The sequence below is a fragment of the Cloeon dipterum genome, chromosome 2 (assembly GCF_949628265.1).
Source record: "Cloeon dipterum chromosome 2, ieCloDipt1.1, whole genome shotgun sequence".
Taxonomy (NCBI): Eukaryota; Metazoa; Arthropoda; class Insecta; order Ephemeroptera; family Baetidae; genus Cloeon; species Cloeon dipterum.
The window spans coordinates 9,168,792-9,181,387 of NC_088787.1; the positions used below are offsets into that span (position 1 = coordinate 9,168,792).

General features: G+C 37.6%; 2 protein-coding genes across 2 annotated transcripts; both read right to left on the reverse strand.

Moving 5' to 3' along the window:
• Positions 1-3,802: 3,802 nt before the first annotated feature.
• LOC135936959 (poly(A) polymerase-like) lies at positions 3,803-7,148 on the reverse strand. The gene is made up of 8 exons (XM_065479983.1): positions 7,019-7,148; positions 5,027-5,350; positions 4,764-4,967; positions 4,564-4,599; positions 4,383-4,506; positions 4,232-4,326; positions 4,156-4,171; positions 3,803-4,099 (listed from the first exon to the last, which is right to left on the reverse strand). Exons 1-8 carry the CDS (start codon positions 7,052-7,054, stop codon positions 3,936-3,938), a joined length of 999 nt encoding a protein of 332 aa, XP_065336055.1. The 5' UTR covers positions 7,055-7,148; the 3' UTR covers positions 3,803-3,935.
• A 306-nt stretch (positions 7,149-7,454) lies between these two features.
• LOC135936958 (salivary glue protein Sgs-3-like) lies at positions 7,455-12,324 on the reverse strand. The gene is made up of 8 exons (XM_065479982.1): positions 12,279-12,324; positions 8,780-9,322; positions 8,521-8,721; positions 8,266-8,301; positions 8,088-8,211; positions 7,937-8,031; positions 7,861-7,876; positions 7,455-7,797 (listed from the first exon to the last, which is right to left on the reverse strand). The coding sequence occupies exons 1-8, from the start codon at positions 12,312-12,314 to the stop codon at positions 7,598-7,600; spliced, it is 1,251 nt and encodes a 416-aa protein (XP_065336054.1). The 5' UTR covers positions 12,315-12,324; the 3' UTR covers positions 7,455-7,597.
• Positions 12,325-12,596: the final 272 nt, after the last annotated feature.

Below are 12,596 nucleotides of genomic sequence, written 5' to 3' on the forward strand. Positions count from 1 at the left end.
GCTAAATTTCATTTTTATACTTTTAATAATTTATTTAATGTTGTATTAAATAGTTGAGTCTACTTCTGAAATCTTTGCAATAAGAATAATTATGCTTAGGGCAGGTATCAAAAAAGTTTTACAGGAATGACTTAAGGAATATGATTTGCGTCTCAGTTAGCAAGTCAAGTTTCTTGTTTATTACCGTAGAATTTAAGCAACAACTGAACTTAATATAAAACCTGTTTCTTTGCGGATAAAATACAATTTAACTTTAATGCTTTTGCATGCCGATAAATTTCTGCAATTTGAACATCTTTGTTACAGCAACGTTGCACATTCTGTTTCATGCAGCATATATAACCAGCCCGTTGGTTCACATTTTAAAGGCATTATCATGAGGAGTTTTAAAGTGGTGGGAGATACTCGAGCAGTTTGGGGATCTAATACTGGCTGCTCAATGTCAGAGATGGCCCCTTGCTGGGGGAGGCGAAAAGATGGCCACATAGTTCATAGCCCACAGAAAGTGCTGACAAGCAAATGTCATAAGAAAAAAATGATGTAAATCATTTAAACGTATTTTTATCACTTATATTTTTATGATAATGCAACGATACAATTTAAGATTTGGTCTTCGACTTTATTTGATAAATCAGTGTTTCCCTTTTTTCAATAAGATATTAGTATTTAATGTAAAAGCCTAATACAATTTTCAAGTGAAAACATTACGTAATCCGAGTATCTCATTTTGCATTACATTAGGAATTACCTTCCGCGGTGAGCATAAAGTTGCACCAATTTAAATTAACTCTACACATAAATGATGTAGCATATTATTTGCGATTATCTGCTTGTAGTTTTACTGAACCTACGAAAGACGAAGCTCGGAAATCATATCTACGTTTGAATTTCATTCAATTTTACTTTTCTATGATTTAAAATTTGCTCATTCATTCACGTGCACAGTGTCTGTCACACGTACGAATAAATTAAATACGAATTGAGAGTGTTTGACGTGTCCGTTTTTCCCATACTAGAAAGTTCTCGTGAAACTCATGGTCGTCGAATTCAACAAGGCAGTCAGCAAGCGGAAATGAGAGACGAGGTACTCCAGCGCGTTGTTTGCTGCTACGTGTTTGTGCCTCTTGCTTTTGCAACAGTAAAATGTCACACATCATCAACAGGAACTTATTGGCCGCCTTTGCCCCCGCATCAGAGGGGCTTTTACTGAAGCACCTCTCACGCATGCGCGCTGGAAAGGCGCAAATTGGCAAAAAGTGAGTCAGCAGAGTTTGCGCAGTTTGTTTTACAATTACACTCCAGGATATGTGTGCATTGAGACTTCACTTAACTAAAATTTATTTAGACGGAAACTTAAAATATGTTTTCGATTTTCGAAGCTGAATTATTGTTAGCATAATGTATGGTTTTATTCTGCATTATTTTAAAAGAGGCAAATAAAGCTAATTTAGAATTCGTATTGACTACTTTATGGTTATAGTTATAATCTGAGAGACTGAAAGAATTCGATGTTAAAATTATGAATTGATATAAGATTTTAATTTAGACGTTATTTATTATACTTCTCAGACCCCGATAAATCTCTCTCACCCCCGTTCGTGCTTATTTCTCATCTTCTCATGTTGACTGGAAGCTCATAAAATAACATTCCACTGTCTAAATTTTACAGCTCTAAAAAGCAAAATTATAAGCACTTCAACACACAGCACAAGAGGTCACTGCTGTTGCTGTTGCTTGATTGATTCAAAACGCCTGCAGGAATCAGATGACTGCAATACGCTGGATCAAAATGTGCAGCGGGTTGCTTACTTGCAAACTAAACAGGCGCCCATTTTTCATAAAAGTAGAAAATAATGAATTTCGACATCTTGACATGGGGTTCAAACAGCATTGCCGTTTTCGCTCACATTAGCATTTGATGCGCCTCTTATTCTGCCAGCTTCACAGCATGCTCATATAGAAACCCCTGCCTATTTTGGAATATTTATTACGTAACATTCAGTCTCCGGACTCTAAAATCCCTGCTGTATTTTCCACTCCTCTACTAAAATAGCAGATTGGGGAATCGCAAATTATTTTGCATGCGAATTTTGTATCTACTTATTCTTCCTCGTACCAACTCGCAATCACGTGGCACGAACAAAAACACGGCTCCAAGTTTCCATCCCATCGCTACGCATAGCGCATTTTTAACACTCGACAAATTCTTTTTATGAGTCACCGCCTTTTGCATTAAATTAACACTTGCCGAATTTCTCTACCTTGGTGCTCGTAATTAATTCTAGTCAAATAGTTTTCCTCACAAGTTTTATATTTAATAATTAAAAAACTTAATAGGTTGGCAGTTTTTTCAATATGCTCAACAATGGAAAATCAATGAAAATTTTAATTCTTTACTGGAGAACAACCAGACAATACACAATTTTTATACCTTTATAAGGAAATTATTCAGAGTAACGGGGTGAAACAGAGTGGTTACACCTCCCCCTTTTTGTTTATTAATGATTTTAATAATTTACTTCTAAAAACTATACCCTGGAGTAAAATGCATCATGTACGCCGATGACTTGGTTCTTACAACTGAAAATTTATTCCGCATTCCCCGATCTCCTTGTCGATGTTATAAGTTATTGAAGCTCAATTGAAGCAAATCTCAGATCATTAAATTCAGAAATCTGGGTAGAGGTCGTTTCAGTAAAGCTGAATTAAAATGGGAATCCGAAAATGATTCGAAATTTTGCAGCCCAGTTAATTATTTAGATGTCACCTTCCAATCCTCAGGTATTAATTATTGCTTCACAAACCATGCTGGCAAGAGAGTTAAAACCTCAATTTTTGCAACTTGTAAAATAAAAAACTGTCAAAATCCTCGATTAATACAGCTATTAAATTATTTAATCTAGCAATTTCTCCCATCGCTTCGTATGGCATTGAGGCTATCTGGCCATTTTTATCTTTAAATGATTTCAATCCGCTTCTATTTGAAAGTGCTAAGTCCCGATTTTTCAAACGTGCCCTTTGTGTTGACAAACGGATGAAGTACAGGTTGGTGTATGAGTTAATTCAGTCAGGTTTCTTTGCTAACGATTTAAAAACAAAAATTCTCTCCCCAGCACAGTTGCATATATATGAAAAGTTTGTAAATAACTTAACATTAAAAAGGCAGTGAATCGATCCAGAATTTTATACATACAACCCCAGCAATGTTAAATAATGATTGGGCGAAGAGTAATTGCAAGGACCGCACTAACAATAAGACCCCTGGGGAAACCATCATCCCAGGTCGACGGGCCGAGAACGCGGTTGCGCCCTCCGACTCACTCACAAAACGACTGTTCTCGTTGTCGTTTACGTTTCTCTCAAGAGAAAGATTGAGCGAGACAGGAATAAGGCTGTCGCAGCCTTGCGGAATCCTCGATTTGTAGAGGGTGAGAAACGCGCCGTGTTCAGGAATTTTGTGATATAACAAATGAGATACTCTATTCACGGATATCATTTTTCAATCTGTTCCAACTAATATGTTTTTATCAAGAAGCTTGTGATAAATGTGAATGTACACATACTGTAATTTGAAATTATCTAGCATGTATTACCTATTAGACTGTTACAAAAAGACTATGACTCTTTTCAAGACCGCCGCCTATACAATTTGTAATTTTTCTATGTTTATACATATAGTTGTACGCCGTTGACGTTTAATAAATAAATCAATCAATCAAAAGTAAATGTTATAATAGCTATTTCATCTTTTTCATATAATTTCTTTAAAAAGGGTATTAACTGATAATGAAAAACTTTTGATTTTGCTTGCACTTTAACACTAAATTCCGTTTATTTCTTTTTATTACATCCAATTGTTATTAAGGTTATGTAAAATCATATCGCATTTTCCAGTTAACTCGCTCAAGTTGTCATCAAATATCGTCTCGCTGGCTTCAATTTTTGTTACCATTTTTGCGTCCGGCTTTCCTTTGAGAATTCAACTTCTTATTTGCTGCAGCTTTAAGCTTTGACCCTCCATTATTTGCCACGTCTGGGAAGACGTAATTCTTGCAAGTGTCGAACATAGCATAATCTTTGTTGCATGAAGTTGTGGTCACTGAAAAATAATCAATTGAGTAATGAGTGTCGAATCAAAACAATTGAATTCCGTACATCTATTTTCGCAGTACTGGAAAAAGAAAAAAACGTTATTTCTTCAGTCTAGTGATATTTTAAAAATTCTAGTTACTTCGATTGAGACGAAAGCAAGGCATTGGGATACGAAGAATGCTGCGCTGCTTACGCTCGACTTTTTATCTTTCACGAAAGGTGGGGGAGAAAGTGCTGTAATTCAAATTTACTAATTACGATAAGACAAAAATCAGTTTGGATGTGAGCACCTGTAACTATATCAACACATGCGGTTGCTGCTTGTCCTAGAATCTCCTTCCAGTAATCACTTTGATTTGCGGTAATAAACGTTTCCAGTGCGGTAGCATCGATTTCGCCAGTTTCATTGTTGATCTTTGGAATAAGATCGTCTCATGGTACTATGCTTTCTTTAAAAATATGAATACCAACCACTTCCTTGGCTCTGAACCAGCAGTCAGCAAAATACTAGAAAATTCATAATTTAAAAAATATATTCAATCTACTAACAATGTCGTTGAAGTCTATTTTTTTGTTTTCAACAAGAGTTCTAACCACTAAGTAAAATTATATCAAGTAAAAAAGCAAAATAAAAAGATATTAATTGTTAAACAAAATTTTTTTGAAATTACAGCCAAAGGATAAAGGTTCTTTCCAACGTTGGAGTCATTCAGAGGGACAGAGTTATTCCATCCCTTCTTTAAGGATTGCTGCTTATTCAGGCTGAACATGTTAAACACTTTTGTGTTGCTGGTGCTTATGCCACAAGTTTTGTCCTTCTTATTGGTGATGTTGATGAAAATTGCTGGAGGCTCTGAACAGCATTTGCTTATTTTCTGGAAAAATCAACGTTTCAACCGGTATGACAAGATTATTATAGTGCATTATTTTTTACCTCATAGTTCTGTCCAGCACAGTTGGGAGGCTTCGGGGTGGTCGGCTTCTTGGTGGTGGTCGTTCTGGTTGTAGTTGACTTTGTTGTTTTAGTTGTGGTGGATTTAGTCGTCTTGGCCGTGGTCGTTTTGCCAGTTGTAGTTGTAGGTACCGTCGTGGTGGTGGTGGGTGCTTCCGTGGTTGTGGTTGGTGCTTCCGTGGTTGTGGTTGGTGCTTCCGTGGTTGTGGTTGGTGCTTCCGTGGTTGTGGTTGGTGCTTCCGTGGTTGTGGTTGGTGCTTCCGTGGTTGGTTCCGTGGTTGGGTCTTGACCAAGCACAACAACCAGCTAAAATTGAAAAGGTATATCGTCAACGTTTTAGGTCATTTTTATTAATATTATGTACAGATTCAAATTCTTTTTAGAATTTTAAAGGATGCACTTTGGATTTTCCTCCACTCACAAATACGGTGATAATAATTTACATATTTTACTAGATCCGAATTTAATTTAAGGATATTATTTTCAATTAGATTGTGTCTCAGAAATAGAGTTAAATGCCACCCAAAGTAACACATTCATATTTTACAGCAAGAAAATTGATACATCACGGTAAATGCTCGTAGCGATTTAAACGCCAATAGTTTAACCACAAAATATGGTCATTTGTAGAAGCAGAGATTTTGTGCCCGAAAAATAATAAACTGTGAACGTGGATGAATGGCCAAAACATTTGTACCTATTCTTCAAAGCAGTTCCCCTAAGCACAATATGGTAAAATGGAGTGTCTTTGGGAGGAAACGCAGAAAAAGTAGCACAGTATGGAAAGCTCTCACGCACTAAACTGATATTTTATATCAAAACAAATCAGGATTTTTCTAAAATGACATCGCGAACGCACAACATGGGCTCACTCTGGCCTTAATTGGAGGAGGCCTGGTCCAGAACAGGACTACGGGTTCTTTTTTGAAATGCTAGACTTTCATCCCGTGAAATGAAATCACGCATGCTGGAATGATGCGAACCAGCAAGACAAGTAACGAGTCAGAAGGTTTTCACAATCCTGCTAAATCCGAATGGATTCGTCATTGCAATGCAAGATAGTCAAATGTAGGCGCAAACTAATTAGCCCGAGTCTACAACATCGCTAAGAATCTCAACATTTCAACGTGCACGTACGAAGCAAGCACTCAACGACTCGAGCCAACGGCTTTGTTTTTAGTATGTCTTTGTGACATTTTTAATTAATTAATCGTATTTAATTAGTTATTGTTGAGCGCGGCTCTGATTCTGCTTTGGGGTAAAACCCATTTGAAACTTTGCATGTTTGACTGCTGAAAAGGCATGACTTTTAAATTCGAAAATAAATTGTATTTAATATTCTTTAAATTTTCTCCCGTCAATTTTTGAGCACAACAATTTTGGGCATTTAAGTATATTTTTTAGCCAGGGAATAGATAATTTGAGAATAATTAAAGTCTGATCTCAGGAGATGAAAAATCTTAATTTTTTGTAAAAAGCATTTGAAAATTAAAAGTATGCTAGAAATCGTCCTGGTCCCGGCAAAATTGGCAAACTTTCAACAACCAAACGCGAATTTCCTTGTTGCAAGAAAAGGTCAACAATCAATTCGACAATGAAAATTTGGGTGTTTGTTGAACGTTGCGCAATTTTGCCGCGACCAGGACGAAATATAGCCTTAACTCAAACTCTGCAAATTGCTCATCACTCTTGCATTGAAAGTGCACATTCTTCGCAAGCCGTGAATGATTTGTTAACTCTGCATTGCTTTTTTATCTTGATTTGAGAAGGCCCGGAAATTTATACGTTTCTCAAGCTAACCATCGCATAAACAAAGTATCTCACATCTCTAATTTGGAAAAATTTAATAACCGTATTGCATATAGTTTCGTAAAAATTGATATATTGTCCATGATGACAATTTTATCCAGCCATTAAAGACAAATAAAAAAAGCTCTAGGAGCAAATGCAACACAGAGTTTCCCAGCAACTCACCTGAATGCAAAGTACGATGGCCGTGATCACCCTCATCTTTGCTTCGAATCGAAGTGAATCGAGAATGATGCGAATCGGCAGGCACTTTATATAGGCACCTTTACTTCCGTTTCAATCACGTGAGTTGGACACATTCCTCGTCTCTGACGTCAACAACATATCATCGATATATTTCATCGCCGCTCTAACATAAATTTTGCAAAAGTGAAATAGCAAAACTCATCGCAGCAGCAGCATCTGTGCCATTGCAGTCCAAACAATCCACAATATTCGAAATGAAAGTTTGTGCTATAAATTTTAAAGCACGAATTTATAATTTTTATAAATGGCAGATATATTTATTGAATTTGACTGAGGAATGAAAGTGGTTTTTAAAGATTATGAATCATTTAAGAAAAGCGCTTATACATTTTCTTGCAGAGTAAAAATACATGTGTTTATGCTTGCATTAATATAATTGTAATTTAATAATTATTTCATTATACAGTGTCCGAATTATTTAAGGTTTCTTAAAATTAGAAAAGAAGGTTCCGGTTATGTCGCAGAGGTCGTCATCATATCTAGCTGACATTCTTGAATTCAATTACGCCTGCCTTTTCTACTGCTTCTTTTGCCTTGGACTTGAGATTTGCCAACAACACGTTTAGCTCCCAGAAGAGAACTAGATTTCGAGACGGCTGATTTCAGCTTTGACCCTCCATTATTAACCAAGTCTGGGTAGAGGTAATTTTTGCAAGTGTCGAACATTGCATAATCTTTGTTGCATGAAGTTGTGGTCACTGAAACAAAATCAGTTGAGTAATGACTTCAAAAAAAAAAAAAAAAACAATTAAATTCCGTACATCTAGTTTCGCAGTACTGGAAAAAGAAATACACGTTATTTCTTCAGTCTAGTGATTTTTTAAAAATTCTAGTTACTTCGATTGAGACGAAAGCAAGGCATTGGGCTACGAAGAATGCTGCGCTGCTTACGTTCGACTTTTTATCTTTCACGAAAAGTGGAGGAGACATTGCTGTAAATTAAATTTACAAATTATATTAAGACAAAAATCAGTTTTGATGTGAGCACCCGTAACTACTTCAACACAAATGGATGCTGCATCTCCTAGAACCATCGCCCAGTATTCAGTTTGATTTGTGGTAATTAACGTTGCCAGCGCTGCAGCATCGATCTCGCCAGTTTCATTGTTGATCTTTGGAATATGACCGACTCATGGTTTACTCTATTTAAAAATATGAATACCAACCACTCCCTTAGCCCTGAACCAGCAATCAGCAAAATACTGAAAAAAATCAAAATTAAAATCGTGATACAGCACTTACATTTAACGAGATTTGTCAAAGTTGTTTATGTGCATAGAAGAATTATTTCTGAACGACGTACGTCATTGATATTCGATTGAAGATTTTAAAATGTTCTAATAAAGAATTTCGATATCTTTTTTAAATAAGTTTCTATGAATGGGGCTGTTTAACAATAAATAGGAAAATTTAGATATTACAGCTAGAGGGTAAAGGCTCTTTCCGATGCTGGAGTCATTCAAGGGGAAAGAGTTATTCCATCCCTTCTTTAAGGATTGCTGCTTATTCAGGCTGAACATGTTAAAAACTTTGACGTTGGTGGTGCTTATGCCGCAAGTCTTGTCCTTCTTGGTGATGTTCATGAAAATTGCTGGAGGCTGTGAGCAGCATTTGCTTATTTTCTGGAAAAATCAACGTTTCAACCGGTATGACAAGATTATTATAATGCATTATTTTTACCTCATAATTCTGTCCAGCACAGTTGGGAGGCTTCGGGGTGGTCGGCTTCTTGGTGGTTGTTGTTTTGGTTGTGGTTGGTTTTTTGGTTGTGGTTGGCTTTACTGTTTTCGTAGTAGTTGGTTTGCCAGTTGTAGTTGTAGGTCCCGTCGTGGTGGTAGCTGTGCCAGTTGTTGTTGTTGGCGCGGCGGTTGTTGTCGGGGTGGACGTAGTTGTTGGTGTGGTGGTGGTTGTGTCAGCGGTTGTGGTTGTCGGGGTGGTCGTAGTTGTTGGGGTGGTCGTAGTTGTTGGGGTGGTTGTAGTGGTGTCAGTTGTTGTGGTGGTCGGGGTGGTCGTAGTTGTGTCAGTGGTTGTGGTTGTTGGTTCGGTCGTAGTTGTTTCAGTGGTTGTGGTTGTCGGGGTGGTCGTAGTTGTGTCAGTGGTTGTGGTTGTTGGTTCGGTCGTAGTTGTGTCAGTGGTTGTGGTTGTCGGGGTGGTCGTAGTTGTGTCCGTGGTCGTGGTCGTGTCAGTGGTTGTAGTCGGGTCTTGACCAAGCACAACAGCAAGCTAAATTTTAAAAATATTGAATGAAAAACGTTATTCCTTTAAGTACTTTTGTAGTTTTCAATTCTGTTGAATAAGAAATTTTAATTCACACGGAAATTCCTGCACAAAATTTCTACAGCTTTACACATTAACATGCCCTGACCAATCGTTTCAATAATTCTTCTTCGTGAATTTGGCAAAGGCTCGCATGCAATTTAACAGAAAACATCTGAAAAATTTATCTATTTGACCCTCTTTTGAATATACTCATATTGTAGCTGTGTGGAAATTATGTTGACGTTTTTCGTGCACGCTTTGTCGATGTCGTGATAAGTGCGCGGAAATAGCTGATTGTATAAAGACACAAAATTGCAAGGCGACAAGTGACCAAGGCGAGATCAGCATTGAGCGAAGAAATGGCCAGCAGAAAAACGCGTATTGTTAGTGGCCGGGTAATTGGGTGAGATGGAATTATTTTTGGCGTGTTGGTGTCCGTCGGAGAAAGAGAGAAATCATTGTAATAGAGGAGCAAATAGATATACGTGTATTTCTTCAGGTTTCGGGGAGTGAGTGTGACAGAGTAACATTCAGGGTCGGTGCACCATCCGAAATGGTGGATGGGGGAGAGCGTCTACCATGGTGTGCCAGTGGGGGTCGCAAGTGACAAACTGAGCAAGGTTTCGGCTCACAAAGTGAGAACTTAGCGCAAGGTAGACACTAATCTCTCTTTCTCCGTGCCGAAACCATCCACAGCCGCCGTGTACAAAAGAATATTATTGTAGGTCCGTTTGTATTAATTTCGTGTGTTTTAAAGAGGAATGATACTGGAAAAGCCTGGAAAATGCTTGTTGCCAATGCATAAACTCGTCCCTTAGGATTCAGTTAAAGCCTAAATTGACCTAAGGAGCGCTGTAATTTTTTGAGAAAATTGGCTGGAAAGTTACCGTGCTTTTCAAATAGCAATGGCTGTCTCCTTACATGAAATCCGATTTAATTTCAAAACCAAGAGTTTCCCCAATAAGTGGCACACACCGTTGAACAGATCTCGACGAGAGGAATCGGAATATGCCAAGAAAATATATTCAAGCACTGTAAATTTTGGAGAAAATGGGAAAAATTTGAATTTTTACTGTAGGAAGGTCATTTTTTACTATTGCAAATTGTTGGACAAATTGTTTATCGGTCAATTGTTTAAGGCATCCAACAATTTAAATAATTTTCAATTGTTGCCCAGTATCATTCCACTTTAATTGTTGTCATCATCCCTTTATCGTAATTAGTAGTGCTCTTGGAAATAATTGGAGTTGGGGAAGGTGTTATGTATTGGGGTAGTTGGACAGTTAAGCCAGAAGGCGAAATAGAGATACGAAGCCACGAGGGGACAGAGGTTATGGCTGGCAGCAGCAAGAGGACAACCGGCGATACCGAGTGGCTAGTGGAGAGGACCGCCGCCTCACACTAGCCGATTTATGTATTCTGTATCAGATGCGTTTTGTTTGAGTTTATTAACATCTTTTAAATTTTTGAAACAAAAATGAGGAAGTTACGTTCTTCTATTCGCATCAGATTATTTTATTTTTATTTTTTAATTTCGGATTTGAAAAGGCTTAATTTTCATAGTTCAGGAATAATGACAATTTTGAAATTAAACTTTCAAATAGTTCCAATGAATTTGTTCTGACATAAAAGGCCATGAAACATATTATGATTAAGTAGTATTTGATTTGAGATTCAATAAAATAGTTTTAGTATTATCCAAAAAATATCTGAACTCTAGCAGATAGTTCAACTAACAGATTAATAATTTAGTATCATATTCAGAAAAGCCAATTGTGTGCCCAATAACATAACGAAAGAATAGCATTAGTTAGTCAACACACACCGGCCCTTTTTAAGGGACCACCGTTTTCCCCTCATCATGAGATGCTATAATTTTTTGTCCTGCGAAATTAATTCACGTACACTCAAAAGCCAAAAATCAGCAAGTAACGAGTCGTAGTACTTTCTTAACTCTGTCAAATCCAAATGGGTTGGCAATTTGAGCGAGGGAAACGCGTTTCCAAATCCCGAACAATTTCTTAAAACCTCTGCTCAGAACTTCACGTGGGCTAAGCAGATAACATGGGGCCCGAGTCCCCGAGTGACTGCAGAGGAGCTTGGGCCCAATGTGGCCATCTTTTCGCCTTCCAACACTGAGGCCTTTAATGGAAACGCCAGACATTTGTCCATAAAGCCGCTAGACAGGAGCGAAACCCAGAAAGTGGCGCCCATGCGCCTCCCAGCCCGTTGAGCCATTTAAGCATTTCGAGTAGCTAAATTAAAGTGGAATGATACAGGGCAACAATTGAGAATTATTTGAACTGCTGGATGCCATAAACAATCGATCGATAAACAATTTGCAATGATAAAAAAGATCTCCCTACAATAAAAATTCAAATTTTGCCAATTTGCTCAAAAATTTACAGTGCTTGAACATATTTTCTTGGCATATTCCGATTCTTCTCGTCGAGATCTGTCCAACGGTGTATGCCACTTATTGGGGAAATTCTTAGTTTTGAAATTAAATCGGATTTCAAGTAAGGAGACAGCCGTTACCATTTGAAAAGCACGGTAAATTTCCAGCCAATTTTCTCAATAAAATACAGTGCTTCATATTAGGTCAATTTAGGCTTTAACTGAATCCTAAGGGACGAAATTATGCATTGGCAACAAGAATTTTCCAGGCTTTTGTAGTATCAATCCTCTTTAACCCCCTTTTTCCACCTCTGACATTGGGCAGCCAGTATTAGATCCCCTAAATGCTCAAAGATCTCCCATTGCTTTGACACTCCTGAGAATGCCTTAACAAACGGGCTGGCTTTTACTCGCGCTTTAAAACCTAGTTGAATAAAACATGAGGACCATTGGGAAACATCATCAGTATCCTGCATTAGGCCCAACCTAACAAATTCAGCAAGAGCAGGGTTCACTAACTCACCTCTATACAGAGCACGATGGCTGACAGCACCCTCATCTTAGCTTCGTTGATATTAAAGTGAAGAGAGCAATGCGATGTGTCGCTCACTTTATAAAGGCAAACTAGTTTCCGTTTCAGCAACGTATGAGTGACAACCATTTGCCACGTTTCTCGTCTTTGACGTCAGTAGCATAGCATTTATTATTTTCATTGCCACAATTGTGTCATAAAACGTTGAAAACGTTGCAAATGGAAAACTCATGCCCGTTGTTCCATTTCCGACGAGAAATGAGAAATGATAGTTTTAGAAAAATTTAAAACGAAAACGATATGGTTATT